The 20,183-nt window shown below is 42.8% G+C and overlaps 1 protein-coding gene across 4 annotated transcripts in view; it reads right to left on the reverse strand.

Moving 5' to 3' along the window:
• RGL1 (ral guanine nucleotide dissociation stimulator like 1) overlaps nt 1-20,183 on the reverse strand; it is a 104,366-nt gene that overhangs the window by 51,876 nt on the left and 32,307 nt on the right. For 3 of the 4 annotated variants that reach the window (XM_075002516.1, XM_075002513.1, XM_075002514.1), the window contains 2 exons: nt 15,156-15,364; nt 1,376-1,453 (listed from right to left, as the gene is read on the reverse strand). In XM_075002516.1, coding sequence (XP_074858617.1) covers nt 1,376-1,453; nt 15,156-15,364 — 287 coding nt within the window. Of the gene's footprint in view, nt 1-1,375; nt 1,454-7,813; nt 7,833-15,155; nt 15,365-20,183 lie in introns of those variants that run through there. The other variant, XM_075002517.1, reaches the window with a different exon arrangement.

The raw sequence follows: 20,183 nt of genomic DNA on the forward strand, positions 1-20,183 counted from the left end.
TTTTATTAGATGATGAGGTTTTGTGGACAGGCCCACTTCTTCAGATCTGGAGAATAACTGATAACTGAGAGAAAAAGAATTTAAAAAAAAGACAGAGTAAAAAAAAATTAAAAAAGATAGTTGCTACATGACTGCTTTTTTTGTTTTGTGAAGATACAGAATAACACAGCTACCTCTCTGAGCCTACTCAAGATTTGTTAGTTCAGCTTCTGCAAGACGCCCCACAACTTAATATGCTGTGACATAATAACTAGCACAAAGAACCAATAGAGCTAGTAGCTGGTCTTTGGTGGCACTGGCATGTCAGATGTGTGGCAGTATTTTAGAATAATGCTGTTTTGAAAAACTATGCCACGCTCTATAAAACCCACCTGTCTGTGTCTTTAGGAAGAGGCAATGCTGAAATAGGAAATACAAACCTTCCTGTTCTCCCTTAACTCTTCCTGTCCCCAACTTCATTTAAAATGTTATTTTTAGCAGGGAAACATATTACAGTCAGAGCCTGGAAGACTGGTTATGCTGGATACCGGAAAGGAGTAATTGGCTGGACTAATTTTTTTCAAAACCAACTGAAGAACCTTGAACACTGCATGGACTCCTTCCTGCAGTTACGCTGCAGTGAACCAGCAGAAATGAAGATACTTTTCATAATGCTCCCACTGATGGAATTTGTGAGAGCATTGTGGGGAAGATAACAGCACTGACACTAAACAGAGCTGAGGAGAATCAAAGGTCTTTATATGGGACACTCACACAGAATCAACCAGGTATTTTATGCTGCCATTGCAGATGCACATGGTAGATCATTCAAGTGTTTAAGTACAAATATCGTGACCTAAGATTCATTGTACTTTTGACTCAAAGTTACAGTAAATAATATTCCACATGCAGCTAAAAAGAGAAAAAGACAACTATTCTATTTACTATTTTAAAATAGTTTCATCACTTTGCAGCTGAATACCAGGGCCATCAAAACTTACAATTGACTCTAAAATCATGTACAGAGCACTCATTTCCAGCAGTGGTCTTGAAACACTATTGTAATACAATATATAAAAAAAAAAATCAATAACGCGTGATCATATATTTTTATGGATAAGAGGAAGGGAAACAAACACACTTAGTTTCTCATTATAATGTGTTGGCCATTTCATGATACATTGTCTGATCTGCCCTGGGGATGTTCCCCTGCCCCCTCAGAGGTCTGATGTGTGCATTATCTGTTAGAGTTAGGACAGGGTTACTGCTCTGCATTACCAAAATGAATACAGACTGCTGCGTATTTCCAAAGGAAAAGAGGATTTTTTTGACCACATCCCCTCTCAACCTCAAATCCTGAGTGAGGTTTTGCTGTACAGCAGAAAGCCACACTTACTTCCTGAGCACTGTTTTGGACTCTGGGGAATTCTGGCTCCCATCTTCTTCACAGTGTGATGTCTCCAGGTTTCCATACCTACACAACAAGATGGATATTTCAGGATGTTATAAAAATCAAGCCTAAATAAGAAGGACTCGGTGGTAATAAGGATTCAGTGTCTGCCTAATGAAGTATGGGCATATTATAATAATTACAACACTTTGGAAAGCTTTCACATCTTAGGCTACAAATGAATAGATAAGACATCCTACAAACATACCTGCATTTTTGGCTACTTGTGTTACTCAGGAATCTGTGACCATTCACGCTGAGTAAATGGAGCAAAGGTGTACACTGAATCTGTTTCTAAGAGTGTCTCTAAACAGCAAAGTTATTTTGGAATAACAGCCGCTATTCTGAAATAACTTCGCACAATTCCACGCAGCAAAACCACTATTTAGAAATAACAGATGGCTTATTTTGAATTCTGTAAACCTCATTCTATGAGGAATAGCGCCTAAGCCGAAATAGTTTGGAAGAGGGGCTGTATAGACAGTGAATAGGCGCTGTTTCAAAATAGGACTATGTCTAGACAGCACCCTAATCTTGAAATAAGCTGCGCAATTTACACTACGCAAATTGCATAGCTTTATTTCCAGTAGACTTCGAAATAGGCTATTTCGGCACGTGGCGCTGTCTAAACAGGGCTGATTGCCCTGGGGCCAGTTACCCAGCTGGGGCTGGCTGCTGCGGGGCCAGATGACCAGCTTGGGCTGGCTGATGCAGTGTCGGCTAACTGGCTGGGGCCGCCTGCCATGGAGTCCAGCATATTTGATTATCTGGCACTTCCCAATCCCTGGGGCACTGGCTAACAGAACTTTTACTGTACATTACTTCTTATGGGGAAAATTCCTCATTATACATTGTTTCGGTTTATGTTGCAGCTTTCCAGTCCTTACCCCCAACATATATTGTGGCCCCACTGTGTATTTTAATTGATTCCATCTTTTAAAAAAGAAGAGGTAAAATCCAGCATATTCATTGGCTTCAATCTGAATCCAATCCCATATCACAAAGTTACTACAATGACTGATGATAATTTGTACCATTTTCGTCAATCTCCGCTAACAGCCATGAAATGAGTTTGGAGAATGAAACTTGCTCTTCCGTATGCCTAGGGACCAGGTACATTGATGAAGCAGTGTGGAGGAAGCATGCCCTGTTTGCTGCTCAAGTTTCATAGATAAAGAGGAGTTTACTCTCCAGTGGCATCAGGTATGCTACCCCAGCAGTAAATTCATTTAAAAATCATGCTTTAAAAGTAAAATGGGTGGGGCCAGATCTCCTTTAATATGCAAATGATTTCCAAAGGCAGAAACTTTCCCTGCAAGCAGTGACAAAGATAACTTCTGTTCTGAATAGCAACAGAGGTATTAGTCTGTATCAGATCTGAAATGGGTCTGCTCCATGAAAGCTCATCACCTAATACATTAACATGTTAGTCTTTAAAGTGATACATGCCTGCTTTTTTGTTTTGTTCAGTTCTGAATGGCAGCAAACAATTACTTGCAGATTTTTTTAAAATAATTCATCAATTCTTTCAGCGAAACTGAATAAGCTGTGGAACAGTGTCATAAATCCGGTACCAGAAATCCTCCTTATACGAAATATTAGCTAAATATTTGCAGAATGTCAGGCATATACATCTAAATCCCATTAGTGAAACCAATGTTGAACTCAATAATAGAACAGAAATACAAGCAGGCAGTTATCTGTAACAAAACAGAAGAGAACATAATTCTATACTGGTTTCCAAAACTCAAATCACAGCCTGTCTCACTATGAAAGGGCTTCGGACGTACAACGGAACATTAAATATGGGCGAGGAGGAGTTTACAATGCCTCTAACATACAGAATAGCATTGCTGCAGTGTTCCACTGCTCTGCCCTCATCAGGTCCTGGACAAAGCTCTATTCACCAAACAACATTGTATGAATGCTTTGCATACAAAAAGAGACATGAGAAACAAAAAGATCCCAGAGCCCATGGAACTTTTCAACCTTATCCAGTGTTTGCAAGGTTATATACTTCACCCAGAGGGACTGAATGAACAAATGAAACCAGAATGCGAGTCAGAGTATTTAAATTTTACATGCTGAATAATCGAATAAAATATGTACCCTATCCATTGAGATTTGGAGGGGGAGGACGGGAGACGAAGGGCAAATTACTGTTTAACTTACTGGTTAGAAAGTCATAAAAAGAGTGGCCCTTAGCACAGACCCAAAACCAAAAAGCCCAAAGCATATGACAAAACAAACATAACATAATCGATGTTATATTTTTATATAGATCTTCCTTCATTCACTAAGGCTATGTCCATATAGCAGAGTTATTTCAAGAGAACAGCAATTACTTCGAAATATCTTTGCTGTTGTCTATAGTACACAACCTCTACTTTGAAATAAATTCAAAATAGCGAGTGCATTATTTCAAAATCAGTAAACCTCGCTGTGGCTGCGTCTACACTACTCCTCCCTTTCGGAAGGGGTATATAAATGCAGCCGATCGAAAATGCAAACGAGGCATGGATTTAAATATCTCATATCTCATTTGTATACTCCTGCAAAACCTATTTAATATTTAATAATATTGCACGAGAACATAAGTTTGATTTTGATCAAACAGAAATTGACTGTACATTTTGATACGTGAGGTTGACAATTTGTGTTTTAACAGTTCTGAAGCTTTAACTTTTTGAATCTGAACATCTATTGTCATTAAATAACTGTCTGACCTCCTCTCTCAATTTTCTGCAACTGTGAAAATTTAAATTAAAAAAAGCAGAATAAAATGCTTATAACACGTAACTGGGCACAACTATGAAAATATTAAATTGATAAACATTGGAAAAAGAGCATAAAATAACCATTACTCATATCAAAATGATAAAAAATAAAATCTGAACTCTGTCAAGCCAACCGATAGGTCTGTCTTGGACCATGTAAGTGTAACCTGTGATACTACATGAAAAAGGAGGAGAATCATTACTGGAATGTGTAAGGCCAGTTTTCCCATATGTATTTGTCAATAACTGAATGGATGATCTATCAAAGTCCCAGAAGTTCCCAGAAAACATTATCCACCCATTTTCTACATTACCAGGATCCACAAGCCAGCTTGGCTCCATTCTTGATAAACTTAAGAAGAGAAGGGGAGCCCTGCTGCCCAGAAGCTATTGCCGTCAGCAGACCACAAGCCACACCATTGTGATGCACCTCTGGAACATGCAGACTAGGAGTCGCACTTTTTAGGCTGCATGGTGTACACAGTGGGGAAATCTCCTCTGGCTTCATCCTGCACTTGTCTAAGGGATGAGTGTTCTCAGTTCCCATCTTGCCCTCTCTGGGTAGTGAATGTGGTACAGTGCTAGGCAAGACACCTGTCCTGCTGTATTTCTAAGTACAGTGGGTGTCCAAACCCTAATTCTTTGAACTCTGCTGGCCAGGCACCATTATTTCTCCCTCAAAAGAGCTCAGAACAAATGTTTTATGCATTAGAGCTTAACAGTTTAGCCGGAAAAATAACATTCTTTTTATTCATCAGCTTCTGCTGAGCAAACACAAACCATTATGATGAAAAAAATGCTAGTAATTTGCGCAGAGAGTTTTAAAGTCATTGCTACGGTGTTTCTCAATCTTTTTTATACCAAGGACCAGTTTGCTGTCTTCCTAAAAGGCATCAGGGACTTGGTGCCAGTCCATGGAGCAGCTGTTGGGAAACAAGGCCCTGGGTGATTTAGGCACCTACCATTCAATCTTAAGAGAAGGGGACAGCAAATTCTTTTTAGGTAGCTTTGAAAATGCCTCCCCCCCCTTTTTTTTTTTTAAATATGCTTGCCTTTGGAAATTGGAGGGATCAAAAAATAATTTAAGCCCTGAATTTCTTAAGTATAATACAAATTCCCTTGACCTCCTACAGTGTTGAATGGATTTACATATAATCTTCTAGAAAATATAAATTTTAGTCAAAGGTCCATGGTACAACCTTGGCTACAATGAGTATTTATTTTCACACTTCGTTACAAGCCTAGTCCAAAGACTACAGAAGTCAGTAGGTGACTTCTCCAAAGGATTTAAACTTCACTTTAAATGCAAAAAAATCAAAAATTGCCTTTGACTGTACTAGATATTTGTAAAAATCTAAGATTGGTGTTTTTATAGCAAGTGCATTTGTTTTAATCAGACATGTTAAAAATTTTAAAAGTTAGATTTGAAACTATCTTTCCTGACTTGTCTTCCACCCCGTGCAAGGCTATTCATTCATTAGGGCAGAATTTGCTCCTGAGAGTTTTTCCTGTTCTAATGCACAGATGCAAACTGTCTTTGTTAAACTTCAAATCATTTATGATTTTTTTGGTTCTTACATCTGACTTTTTTTCCCCTAGGCCACGTCCTACAGTCATACAGATGAGATTTAAGCTGGAAATTTTTGAATAGTCTTCCTTATCTCTTTGCACAGTTGATTTGGTAAATCTTTGAGGCAACAACACAAGCGGTTATTGCTGGAGTGGAAAACAGTCAGTACAGACCTCATGTGATCATGGGTCTCTTGCCTGAGAAGATTGAGCCCACGTGTGTTTCAGTTCTGGGAGACCTCCTCCTGAGAGAAAGACCCTGCTTTCCTGTGCCATGTGGAGAGGATTAAAAGGAGCATAAATTACATGAATCTCTTTGCGCATTCAACCATATCTGGGAGGGAAAAAAAATCCAATTCCCCCATGTCCCTATATGAAATAAAGAGCAAGCATTATGTAGTCGGGAAAGCCCAAGTCAAATTTTCTACAATTGAATCATTTCTTTATGTTTTTAAGACACAGTAGCACCCGCATTTTAATCGGTGGGGTGCCTTAAGAAAAGTGTGGGTTGGAAAAATATGGATAACCCTGGATTTTTCTCAGTTTCTTAGGGAGAAGATCACACCAAAATCTCATCAAGTTGCTCATTAAATTAACAAAAGCACCAGTTATTTTGAACTTCAGCATACATGTCAAAACACCTTCTTTGAGTTTCAGTTCTGTGGAATCAGCTTTCTTTGCTTAGTTTCCACTCACGGGTGAAAAAGGCTGAATCACAGGGGTCCCCCCTTGGGGTTGTCAGGCAGTGTGCTGATCAAGCCACTGATGCCCACCTTCCTGCCAATCAGGGGCTCCACATAACCCTGTCCTGCTGGAGAAGATGTTCTGATCTCCCTGAACCAAGGCATAGAGCTGGGATTACTGTCCCCTCGCAGAGCAACACAGACACTGAACCGGCTCAACGCTGGGAGGGCTTTGCTACAAGGCCATTGACAATACCCAAGAACCCAACCCCCCAAATGGACCAAATCCCCCAAGCAAATCCATCTTACTTTGGATAAAACTTTTACACAGCTAAAGCTTATAAGTTCAGCCTCTTTATCAGTGAGAGATCTCCACAGTGATTATTCCACCCTGGGTAACAATTATTTACACGGGGCTTGATAATAAACAAAAGTGGTTTTATTAAGTATAAAGAGTGGGATTTAAATGGTTGCAAGTGAAAAGAGGCAGATCAAACAAGTTACTAAACAAAACAAACAAAATACTCCAGCTACTCCTAATACACTGAAACAGTGTTTCCCAACACTGCTGGAACCCTTTTAAACTCTAAAGAATTTTGTGGAAAGCCATTACCAGGCTGTATACCCCTAGACCCCCAAACCTGCCCCCCATCTCCAGACTGTACCTACCTCAGCCCCCGAATCTGCCCCCTATCCCCAAGCCTTACCCCCTCATCCTGGAAACCCTACCCTCCATCTCCAGGCTTTACCCACCTCAGCCCTCAACCTCCAAATCCACCCCACCATCCCCAGGCTTAACCCCTCTCAGCCCCAAATCCACCCCTTCCTGGCCCCCAGGATTAACCAACCTCAGCCCCGAACCAAGCCTTGGGACTAATCCATCTGTGGTGCTGGCTGGGGAGCCTATGCCAGGGAGCCATGTGCACCCACCAGAAGGAAGGCTGGTATGGAGGTGCTCCGCTGGTGGAGGTGAGCTAGGTCACACCTACTGGAGGGATGTGGCCACTTGGGCAGCGAGGCAAGTCAGGGGCTCTCTGCAGCTCCCAGCCCTGCTACCACTGAAATAATGGAACTAAATTCAGTTGGTTTAATGGCTGGATCCCTCCCGCCGCCCTGACAGCCGTAAACCAATTAAATTTAGTTCTACTCTTTCAGTGGCAGCAGGGCAAGGAGCCACAGAGGAGTCAGACATTGTAATGGAATTTTCTTATGGAACCCTTATTTTCACTTTGTGGACCCCAGGGTTCCACAGAACACCACTGGGGAAACACTGCAATAAGAAATGCGTTGCATGCAAATTTCTTACTCTAACCATTGTTCTAATTATCTCTTTCACAAGCTGGGCAGCCTTCTACCTTGGGCCCAGTCCTTCCTGTGCTCAGTCTTGGGTGTTTTCAGCAGGCATCTGGGATGGTCAGAAGTCTCCTGGTATCTGGTAACTCTTTATGGTTTGTTTCCCCCTTTATATTTTCTTGCCACAGGTGGGAACTCTCTCTCTCTTCAGTTCAAAATTTTCTCACCTTGAGTGGAAAAGTAGCAGATCTAAAATGGGTTCCAGCATCAGATGGTATGGTCACCTACCAGTCACAGGTCATTGACTTGATCACTGAGCCATTAAGCTCTTAAAGTATCACTAATAGCTTTTACTAGAATACCTGAATTAATAAAACAGGTTCCTAGTTTATATTTTAACTCTACATAAAAGAAAGATAAGTGGCCAAAATCAGAATATGCATATTCAGGAGATCACAGGCTCTTGCATGATAGGCCATATGACCTGTTTTGCATAAAGCATCTTCAAGTTAGGCATACTCATATTCACAAAATGATTTTCATAAAGTAAGGGGGAGCTGGAGCAATGGGTTTCAACATAAATTATAGACTTGCCTACCTCATGTTAGCAAGAACACATTTTCCACATCCAGAGTCTGGATCTTGTTTGTAATCCATCAAACACGACACCACGCAGACTGTGTTTAGTATATAAGCCATAACCCCACCCCAAAACATACCACTCCCACCTGTATAAATTCTTTTCTAGAAAGGTGAAATTCATCTCCCAACCTGGGGGCAGGTCACAGAGCTGCATCCTACTTGCAGCACTTGTACAAGGTATTTTGACAAATGGCTCCAATAATCTCAGACCAAGTAGTCTCTTCTCTGGCTTTGCCCCATCATGATTTTTTATATGAGCATGGCAGAGCAGAGACAGAACGGTGACATTCCCTGTGCAGCTGCCCTACTTACAGTCCCTCCCACCCCCAACTTCTACAACCAGGGGCAAAAGGGCTTAAGAATGATTGTGGGTAGGTCTACATTGCAATTAAATGCTTATAGCTGGCCTATGTCACATAACTCAAGCCATGCCTATGTTACCCCGAAGATCAACTCGCTCAGGGTTGATATTCCAAGGTTCAATTTCACACAGCTGGTAGGGATGTGCGAAACTGACCTATCAGGGTTGGGAATCAACCCTTGTACTCATTGGTATCGTGAGGAGAAAGAGAGGTGGACAGGAGAAACCTGCTCAGGCAGGGTGGATTTTTCACACCCCTCAGAGACATAATTAGATCACCCCACACTTTTAGTATAGGCCAGGACTTACTGAGCTGAGTTCACCCACTTGCTTGAGTGAGGATTGTAGGATCGAACTCAAGTTTTCCAGCATCATGTGCAATGGGGTCTCAGGTGGTGAACAGGGTTTCTAGGTGGTACTGTATTACAAATTATCTCTGAAAGAGAGGAAGTCCAGCCCTCTGAGGTGCTGAATGCCTTTGGAACCCACTGATTTCAAGGAGCTGAGGGTGTCCCGCACCTCACAGAAGTGGACTCCCACTGCATTTTTCACTTTAGCTAACAAAAAACACAGCAGTGATTGACGTGTCAGAGACTGGGGCCAGGGTGGTCTTTCCTAAGGGTGAGGAAAAGAGGCTGACCTAATGGCTGGAACAGAGCCGGAGCCAGGACCAGCCACTAGGAACTGGGAGTTAGGAACAAGAAGGTGGAAGCCCGAACAGAATCCAAGTACCAAGTCCAGGAGAAGTAAAGAAGGACCTAAGTGCAGGAGCTGGGAGCAGGACACAGAACTGTGGAAGTGGAACAACATTGTACAGGCAGGGACCCAGGCTTCCCTCAGCTAGTCATGAGCTGAATAAGCAGAAGGCAATGAGCTGGGATTGGATTCAGCTGTAGGTCCCAGTAATGAGGGACTCACTCTTTAGAAGTGGACTCCAACGTTGCACATGCAGCATGAGTCATTAACTGCTAATCTACCTATCTGTGCAGTCAAATGAAAATCTGGGCCACTTAAACGGAGCTCTAATGAAATGCACATTCTCAAATTTAAAAGCTGACTAAAGATTTAGCCCTACACACAATACATATCCTTTCATCCCCCTCCCTCCCGATACTCCCTCCCAGTGGCGACTGGTGAGAGTGGCTCTGGAGGAGGAGGAGTTGACGGGGGGTGGGGGGAGAGAACACCACTCAAGTGCCCCTGTCTCAACCCCTCCTTGCCCCTGCTCTGCCCATGCCTCACTCCTCCCCGCTCCTGCTCCACCCCCTCCCCCTACTCTGTCCCCTCCTGCTTCTTCCTCCAGAAGCAGCGTGGCCCTGAAGGTGATGGGGCTGGGGAGGGGGAGAATACAAGGGCAAGTGCTGTGGGTGCGTGTGACCTCCTTTGCATGACCCAAGCCTCACCTTTGTTCCCTCCTTTGTTGTGCTCTTTTTACTGCAGCACGGATAAGAAGATTTTAGATACGTAGGAAAATACTGGTACAACATATGTTAAAACATCAGAGTATTGGTCAGTTTAACATTATGATTACAAGTTGAAATGCTCTAAAGTCAGGATATGAAAATATTAAGGACTTTGCAGTAATGTTTACTCAGCTGCATTGCACAATGTATATATTTTAGGGGACAGGTTTAGCAACAGACATGAATATATTAGGCTAGAATTTTCAGAGGATACTTAGGGAGCCAGGTGCCCAGTGGAATTCGGGTATCTCACTTTTTTAGGCTGCTTTGAAAATCCCAGTTATAATGTATAGAATTAAAAAGCAACTACAATCCCTGACGCATTAAGTTTCTCATGGTGAAGTTACTTTTTTCCTGTTTCCTGACCTTTGTGTACCTAAATTCGTTATCTCAACGTTAATGTAATGTGCCTTGCTTAGACTTTTAATTTCCTTGAGTCCATCTTCCTCAGGAAAAAAAAATGCAGAGCAATGTGAGGCCCATGTCTATACAACCACATAAACTCTGGGTTTTATAAATTCGATTTTGAGTATCTTCCCTTCCAAGAAAGTCCACACAAAGTTGAGTTAGTGCTGCCACATTAGAGTGGCCAAACATCAAATGTTGCAGCAGTGCATTGTGGGAACCTATCCCACAGTTCCTTCAGCCCCGCATTCTGTGCCTCCCTCCAGGCCCTGCTGCACCCCCACCACTAGCAGCACTCACCCTGCTGCCTGTGTCCTGGATCCCCACAGCTTGGGGGAGCCAGGAAACTGACCAGTGCTGTTGGCTTCCCAGCTCCCCATCATTTGCTGGAGCTGGGAAACTGACCAGGACTGCCGCACTGGTCAGTTTCCTGGCTCCCACAAGCGGCAGGCACCCAGAAGCCAGGTGCAACAGCGCCAGTCTGCCTCCGGAGGCTAATGAATTCTATTCAAAGACATGGCGCTTCCACACTAGCCTTCATGTGAACTGTTGAATTCAAACTTAACGCTACCCCCAGCCAGTTCCGATGATATTATGCTATTGATATTAGTGCTCCCTAAATCGAGCTAATGGTATTTACAGTGAAGACAGTCACTTGGTACAATTGAGTTAACTGCATTAAATTTGAATTTATCTCGTAGTGTAGATGAAGCTTGAAAAAGTCTACAAGCTCTCCTGGCAAAGCAGAAGTCTCCAAATCATTCTCTGGGACTCCATTAAATAAATGTAGCTTCTTGAAGTTTGGTCATTTTATGGTTAAAAACCAACCATCCCAAAACATCAAGTATCCATCTGAAACAACCAAAACCTTGGCCAATAGCTTCGGTATTGTCTGTTCTTGCAAAAGGATTATCACCTTCTTCCTGTCCCCGAGCTCAGAGTTTTTACATCACTAGCCGAAGGGTGTTTGCTCTACTGTATGTATTTTGGTGCTCATGAAAGTGCTGGACTAACAACTTTGGAGACTGATGTTCCTTATGAACCACAAAACAGGAACAGCATGAGCAACCACAGTGCAAGGCTCCACCTTACCCTCTGCTAATGTGCCTCAGGAAACCCTGATTTAGCACTGGGAGACAAAGGAAGCGATATAAGGTCTTGCTGAAGGCGCACATGAAAAAGTGCAGCATCAGTGTCAACGCTTGGGAGAACCTTGCCCAGGACCGTCCCCAGTGGACAGCGATAATCCGTGAGGGGGTGGAAAATTTGAGAGGTCCCGCCGCAGTGCAGACAAGGAAAGGCGGTGAAGGAAAGAGTGGCAAAAACTGCCCCAGACCTGTACAACAGCTACCAGTGCCTGCCCCTTCTGTCTTAAGGCTTGCAGTTCCAGAATCTGGCTGATCAGCCATCAGTGGACCCACAAAAAGGAGGGTGACATGAAGACACCCTACTTGTTATTGACTGACCTCCAAGAAGTATGTAGTAGGCAAACACAGGGCAAGAGTGTCTGTAGCTTCTCAGGCAGCACTTAAGGGCCTGCAGAGACTACTCCAGCTACCGGAGGGAATCACTGGGCCCTGCACACGCCATCTGCAGACAGACGTGACCCTCTGACAGCAGGCAGGACAGAAAGTTTATTAGTCACTGGGGGGCAAAGTGCAGAACAAACTTGTCAGCACAATAACCAGAAGCAGTCAGTTCAATCAGTCTTTGGTAGAGTGTCCCAAGAGTGAGGGCCTGGCTTTTGTCTGGTGCTCCAAGCCAGCCCAGACTGCCCCACCCCCAGCCAAGCCTCATCGCCGGCCTCCGTCCTGCTTCCTAGGCAAAAGGTGTCATCTGCACACATCCCCTCCCAAGCTCAGGTTACAAAGGGCATCAGCCATTGTGTACATGTAGGAGGAAATCACATCCAAAATTCCCATCATCTAGGTATTGGTGCCGTGCCCTGAGAAGCTGAGGCACACACAAAGGATTACGATAGGACAGTAGAACTTACATGCAACAAAATAAGGGGAATAAAATCCCCCAAATCGCCACTTTTTTCACGTAACCTGGGATAGATTCCTTCTTCCCCACCCCAGCACATCTACTCAGCACCCAATCCAGTCTGCTAAGTGCAGAAGTGAGTTCTGGATTTGCCCCTCACAGCATGATTGATTTTGCATAGTGATAAGTTACAAATGCGCAGTTTGTGAACTGGGAAGAGGTTGCCAGCAACCTTCTTAAGTCAAAAGCTAACCCGGTATTCTTGTTGCCCACTGTGGCTTCTCTTTTACCACTCCTACATGTTACATGGCTTTTATGCTCCTGCTGCTCTCATACTTGAACAACAGTACTTTCCCTCCTAAGGACAAACACAGGACCTGCTTTCTAAGCATTTCGCATCATTATTAACAAAGTCACACAACAGCCCTGGGAGATAAGCCTTATTACACCCATCTTCCAGAGGAAGGGAATCTGAAACGTGGAGAAGAAGGTATAGGTCTTGCCAAGTGTCACACAGGAAGTCAGTGAGATAGCCAAGACTAGACAACCAGGAGTCCCAGTTCCTAGCCTCCTGCTCTAATTACTAGACATTGCCATGGCTTCTTCTGTACATCAACTGATTCTGACAGCACGCTAACTAAATAAGCACAAGAAATAAAATTCTCTTCTATCCCTTTGGCAATCCAATCATAAATCGAGTAAAATAACTGCTGAGACCCCAAAACGATTACACTATGGTGATCTAGCAAAACAAAAAAGCAGTCATGTAGCACTTTAAAGACTAACAAAATAATTTATTAGGTGATGAGCTTTCATGGGACAGACCCACTTCTTCACATTAAAGAAGTGCGTCTGTCCCATGAAAGCTCATCACCTAATAAATTATTTTGTTAGTCTTTAAAGTGCTACATGACTGCATTTTTGTTTTGATGGAATACAGACTAACACAGCTATCTCTCTGTCACTACACTATGGTGATGTAAAACAGCTTAAAATACTCTTACCAAAAAAGCCATCCTTAACTTACAAGCAGAGTAAAGAGCATGGAACAATACAGACTGAAAACCGATGTCTGTTATGTATGGACCAATCACCTTACTATCTCCGTCTAAACCTGATTCTTTTGAGGTTAAATGGTGTTCTTCCTTAGACTTTGTATTCCAGAATCACTGAGCTGTCCAATAAATAAAAAGTGCCGCGGTCATTGCTTTCCTTACACATCAAAGAGGCCAGTCTGCTGTCCTTCCGTGATAGAAGACAAGGATCAGTATTCTGGAGCAGTGTGGCAGACACAGAATAGGTTTGTATGCTCATGCTTGTACATGCTATGTCTTGACATGCCAGTGTCCCCTTCTGTGTAACCCACATACACAGGAAATGGTGTGTGGTAACACCAATGGCTTGAATTGGATCATAACTCTGATTTTGCAGCATATCTATTATTTGGGAGTAGTTATACCCATGGTCCTACCAAACTCACGGTCCATTTTGTTCAACTTCACCATCACAGGATTTTTAAAATAACAAATTTCATGATTTCACTTACTTAAATCTGAAATTTCCTGGTATTGTAATTATAGGGACCCTGCCCCAAAAAGAAGCTGTGTGGTGGTTGCAAGGTTATTGTGTGAGGTTGTAGTACTGCTATCCTCACTTCTATGCTGCTCCTGGCAGAGGCACTACGGGCCAAGCTGGGCAGCTGAAGGCCAGTGGTTGTGGGCCTGGAACCCAGCTCAGAAGACAGAGCTGTCACCAGCAGCAAGACAGAAGTAAGGAAAGTATGGTATTGTACTTCCACTCTTTTTTCTGTGCTATTGCCTGCAGAGTTGGGGCCTCGGTCTGTGGCCACCACTTTCTGACCACCCAGCTCTGAAGTCAACAGTGAAGAAGTAAGGGTGGCATGGTATCGTACTGCCATTCTTACTTCTGTGCTGCTGCTAGCAGGGCGCTGCCTTCAGAGCTGGGCATTCAGCTAATAGCCATTGCTCTGTGGCCTCCCACCTCCGAAGGCTGGCAGTACTGTGACTCCCCTAAAATAACCTTGCAACTTGCCTGCAACTCCCTGTTGGGTCAGAACCACTCAATTTAAGAAACTCTGGTCTCCCTCCATGAAATCTGTATGGACCAGATTTCACAGGGGGAGAGGGGAAAACAGATTTCAGGGTTCATTTTGTGTTTGTTAGGGTCATGAATTTGGGTAAAGACCTAGTTATACCACTTTCCCTTAACAGTGGTCAGAATGTCATTCTTCAGAAGCCCAAAACAGCCAGCTCTCTCTATTTGGCAGACACACGTTATGGAGTACTGGGCTATGAGGAAGAGAAATATTTATCAACCAAATGTTTAAGCAGAAATATTGGATCTTCTAAGCTTGTAGAAATCAACACTAATTTTGAAATATCTAAATATCATTAGCCTTTCAAATTCATTTCCCCTAATACATTTCAGGTAATTCCTTGCAATGTCCCTCATCAGGCATATGACATTGACATGACATGACAATGAGGTGGAAAACTATTTTCTCTATAGCTAACCAGGGACTCTTACCTGTCGAGGAGACGTTCCAGTACTTCTTTAGTAGAGGCAAAGCCTCTGTACGTTGACAAAAAGATGCTGATGTAGGTAAAGTCATTGTCCCCAAAAGCCGTCAGCAGATTCTCCACAAGTTTCTCTAGAGTGCCAGCTTTTATTGTTCTGATCTTACATGTTTCGTACTGGCTGACGGTATGTCCTGGAGGCAATTGGTCCCCTTCAACCTATGAAATAAAGGATCAAAAGCATGGGAGAAACCAGCTACCCCACATGAGAAGAATTACCACACGGAACAAGAAGTTAAATTATGCTTTTTGAATAAGGGGTAAATGACACCATATCTTCAACTCCTAAAATATTCTGTCATTTTTAATGGCCATTAAAACTCTAGAAGATGGGTCTATTGATGCAACACTTTAGAATAGCTTATCCTTCTTTTCTTTGACATCCTTTACCTGACGTTTCAATAGCTGACTGTAGTCAAACTGCCAGGATTTATGATACCAGTAGATTTTACTATCTAAACCAGATTGCTACTTGGACAAGAGGCCTATAAGAAACATCCAAGTGAGAGGAAATAATACTGGTGATTCAGTGGCTCTCTCATTTCTAAATCAATATTAAAAGCAATACACACAGCTGAGTGCTTTGCACATTGGGGTAAGCGGGGGATATTTTGCTGCTGAAGGTGCCAATTTTAGATGACATGTAAAACCAAGTGATATCCTGAACACTTGTGGTCATCCAACATTCCATAATACTTTTTGCAAAAGGAGGGGTGTTAACACTGGTGTCCTATTCAAGGCCCAAATATATCATTATGTTCAGTCATCATTTCTCTCAGTATCACATAGATACAATAGTCCTCATCACTTCTAAATTTTAGTATAGTGATTTTGTGTATGGTTTAGAGCCTGATCTAATGTCTGTTGAAGTCAAGAGAAAACGTTCCAGTGGCTTTTGGATGCAGCCTCTAGACTTAATTATATTTCAGGGGTGGAAAATGATCCCTGTGAACAGTTCATATATTTGTTTTTAAGATATCTGAGACAGACGTGCCATATAGATGAATCTACAAATATACACACTAATAAATAAAATATAATGAAGACTCCATCAACTGGATGAGAACTTTTTAAGTTCCCAAGTTTAAATACGTATTTTACTCGAGGCTAGTGGCATACAAAGGCAAAGAAAAGGAAAAAGGAAACTTGAACAAGGTTTTTCTTGTTTACAGTTTTTTCTTTTAAAAAAAAAGTGACAATGTTACTGAGGTACTGTAGATTCAGCTTGGGGGAATATGCGCTAAAGCGCATCTGCTCAGTTACCTTGTCATGAATACTGTGCACATAGGTCATTTATCATATCTGCTGCTAATATCAATAAACTTTCATGAATAAACAGAAAAAGCAGATGGTCCATGCCTGTCTCTGAAAGTCTGAAATCCCAGATGGAAAAAAGTGTGCCAACAATCCCCCCAGCAAGCAACGTAATCAGATTTGTGCAAATTCACAACTGAAATATAGTTTGGAGAACTGAAAATAGTTCTTTTAAAGATAAAGTTACTTTTGTGTAACTACAAGATGTGTACAACTTAGGGTGGGCTGAAGTGTACTGAAATTGTGCAAAGGGAAACTTAGGTTATCAAGAAACATGTCCTGACCACATGGTCCATTAGACTGCAGAGTGATCTCCCACAGGAGTGGTGGAAGCCCCATTAGTCAGATATTCTAATTCTAATTTAAAATTACGTCAGATGGAGCACTAATAAGTATACTGTATGGAATAGCCCTGTACCGACAAGGATGGCCTAAGTCGGGGTTGGCAACGTGTAGCTCTTGAGCTGCAAGCGGCTCTCTAATGAGTCATTTGCAGCTCCGGACACTGCCACCACTGACTCCTGTGTGGCTCTGTACGAGCCCGCCTGACAAGAGCCTCCCAAGCAAGGCCTGGTCACAGAGCTGCCTCAGGTGGGCTCCTGGCTCCGCTGGCAGGTTGCTGACCCTGGGACACAAGAGCAGTCTGGGGGTTACGCGCACCTGAACCACAAGCAGCTTTTTGAGCAATCAAATGCTCTGAGCTGCGAGAGCGCTGTGTGCCGCTCTGTGTATGCGTCCCTCCCCAGTGCTTCTAGGGAGAAGCACGTGGCAGCCCCTATGGTGAGTCACTGGGATTGGATGGGGGTGGGGTGGGAAAGGGACTGCAGGTGCCTGGACCTGAAGGAGAGGAGGGGGAATTGGGTTAAAGCAGGGTCAGGAGGAGCTGGGGGATGCCTGGTTCTGAAGGACAGGAGGGGGGTGGCGATGCCTGGCTCTGGAGGAGGGATTGGGTTAAAGCAGGGAGCTGGGGGTATTTATAATTTTTTTAAAAAGGGGTACTTTATTTAAAAAAAAAAAAAAAAAAAAGGCTGAGAGTTGATGCCAACATTGCTCCCTCCTGCTTAAGAGCCTATTCCAAGCTCAGCGTTTTCCTTCTCCTCGTTTGCTCTCCAACCCAGAGGTGAAAGAAACTTCAAATGTCTAACTGGTACAGATCATTGTGCATGCACTGTTCTTCAAAAGGGGGTTACAAAAAGTCAGGTGTGACACCACTTAATAAGGACTGCCTCGTACTCGCATGCACTGCGACTCTTGAAATATTGATTCTGTAACTGAATTTGAAGAAACAGCTCTTCTTGCTATTTTGGTCACAGACTCCTGGCCTAAGTGGTCTAATTAGTCTTACCCAGTGTTAATTTTTGCTACAGTCTCAAGACAGAATAGGAGGAGTCCAAGCCACTTCCTTTACACTCTAGCATTACAACGCTGAACAGCTCATTTTCCTACGGCTTTCAGAGAGACGCTTACACCAGCCATTCCGCTGATACAGAAACTCCAGCTGCGACATTCTGGCTTCATCTCTTCCCCTCATGCCCAGTCTCTGCCTCTCCAGGTAGTATTGCCGTAGTGCCTAGTCACCCCCGTTCAGGGCTAGGACTCATTGTGTTAGATGCTAAACAAAAACCAAATGTAAAGATTGTTCCTGATTCAAAAGTTTCCACTTGAAAGTTCCACTGATTTAACTAAATCTAACTTTAATACACCTTTAGTTAAATCAGTACAACTGTATGTGTAAGACCAGGCCTGACTTACACAAGTAGTTCTGTTGACTTCACGTGGGTAACTAATGACAGGTCTACGCTACACCTTAAAGTCGATTTTCGATACGCAATTCCAGCGACAGCAATTGTGTAACTCAAATAGACTTATCTACAACTGAGTTAAGCTGGTCATCCTCACAAAGGGAAGTCAACGAGAGAAAGTCTCCCATCAACCTCCCATGCTCCTTGTGAGAATGAGGAATACGGGGTTGACTGTCAACCCCTGATTGTTCGATTTCACATGGCCCACCAGGCATGTGAAATTGAACCCCAGAAGATCGAACCTGATTGGGTTGATCTTCAGGGTAGTGAAGACATACCCTAAGTCAGACAGGATTTGGAGCTCATCCACCTCTTGTTGAGTTTAATGGGCTGCTGAATCAGACTTTTAACTGCTAACTAGGGGTGGTAATTTTTCTCCAATAAGGTTCCCGAGTTAGTCTGATAGTTGAGTTCTCTTCTCGTCTGCTTCCCAGCGAGATCATTTTTACAGGGGTCCTGATTGCTGACCCAACTTTGTACAAGCTGTGGCAGGATAGTGACAGATATCCATGGAACCGTATTCACTTTAAGAAGAAGCCCCTTCCCTCTTTCTTGGTGGCATAGCTGGTAAGGGACAATGGTTGCTGTCTGGGAGTCAGGCATGGGAACTGGGGATTAGAGCTAGTTCCAGCTCTGCCAGCAGTTCACTGTATGGCCAGCACTAGCCCCCTATGGATAGATTGTGTCATTAACCCCTTGGCTGGATGAGACATAGAGCCCACTGCCTCAGCAGGAACTCTGGGAGGCACTGTGACACAGGGAGACCCAATATCACCCAGAGCTCCCTGACATGGGAGGAGAACATCTGCTGTGCTTTCTTTCCAGAGATCAAGGCACCTACATAGCCCTGCTTGCTTCTCACCTCTTTTGACAGGGCCTACAACTCTGTCTGACTCTTTTGCAAGGGGCTAGAGACAGTAGAAGGTTCCTTGCACTTTACTCACTCGGCTAAGCTATGCAAGGCCAGTCACAACTTGGCCCTAAATCTCCAGGTGCCTCAGTTTAACCATATGTAAAATGGGTATAATAACTAGCACACCACTGATACTATGTAATTTAGTGAGTACACAGTGCTTTGAAGTCATAAAATACAAGTATTATTTGCACACCCTGCTCTCTAGTAAAGGAATTAAAATATCACTTAAATATTTGTCACTGGCACTAACTTTTTTAATCTTGATTCATTTTGCCATGATTACTACTTTGCTCTATAATGCAAGACTAATGTTGTAATAAAGGATCTAACTAGCAATCCTTTTTTAGTCTTCAGATCTATTATATATATAAATTTCACCACTATCACGTTTTAGCCTGGAAATTAATGAAAGCTTTTAGCTATATTTTACTTCACTAACTTAAAACAGTTCAGCCACTCTGAACACTAACTAATGACCGCCCATCTTAACAAGCGGTAAAAATATCAACTTGGGAACAAAGTGTGGATTTGTATCATTCAGTAATAGGCAAACATGTTCAGAAGTTAACTGCGAAATGTTAAGTTAGCTAAATTCCTTTTAAATGACTTTTAATCTCCAGCTGCAAATCATTTTTAGACTTTTTAATACAAATCACTTAAGTGAAATCGTATGTTCCATTTGAGAAAATGAGCATTATTTGAAGTCTTACTTTAAAGCACCATCATCTCACTTGTATCTGAGGATATCTCCTTTGTTTTTGTGTGTTTTTGTTTTGGGCCTGTATAACAAGGCATGACATGTCTTCCTTGCTGCATTAAAATGTTATTAGCTGTTCTGAAAAAATGATACAGGCAAGGAACCAAAAGAGCAATGAGCAATAACTTCTACATCCCTAAAGTCTCTGGGAAATGATTTATTAGCTAAGTCTTTAATTTTGCGTGCCGG

This window comes from Carettochelys insculpta, chromosome 9 (genome assembly GCF_033958435.1).
Source record: "Carettochelys insculpta isolate YL-2023 chromosome 9, ASM3395843v1, whole genome shotgun sequence".
NCBI classification, from domain to species: domain Eukaryota; kingdom Metazoa; phylum Chordata; order Testudines; family Carettochelyidae; genus Carettochelys; species Carettochelys insculpta.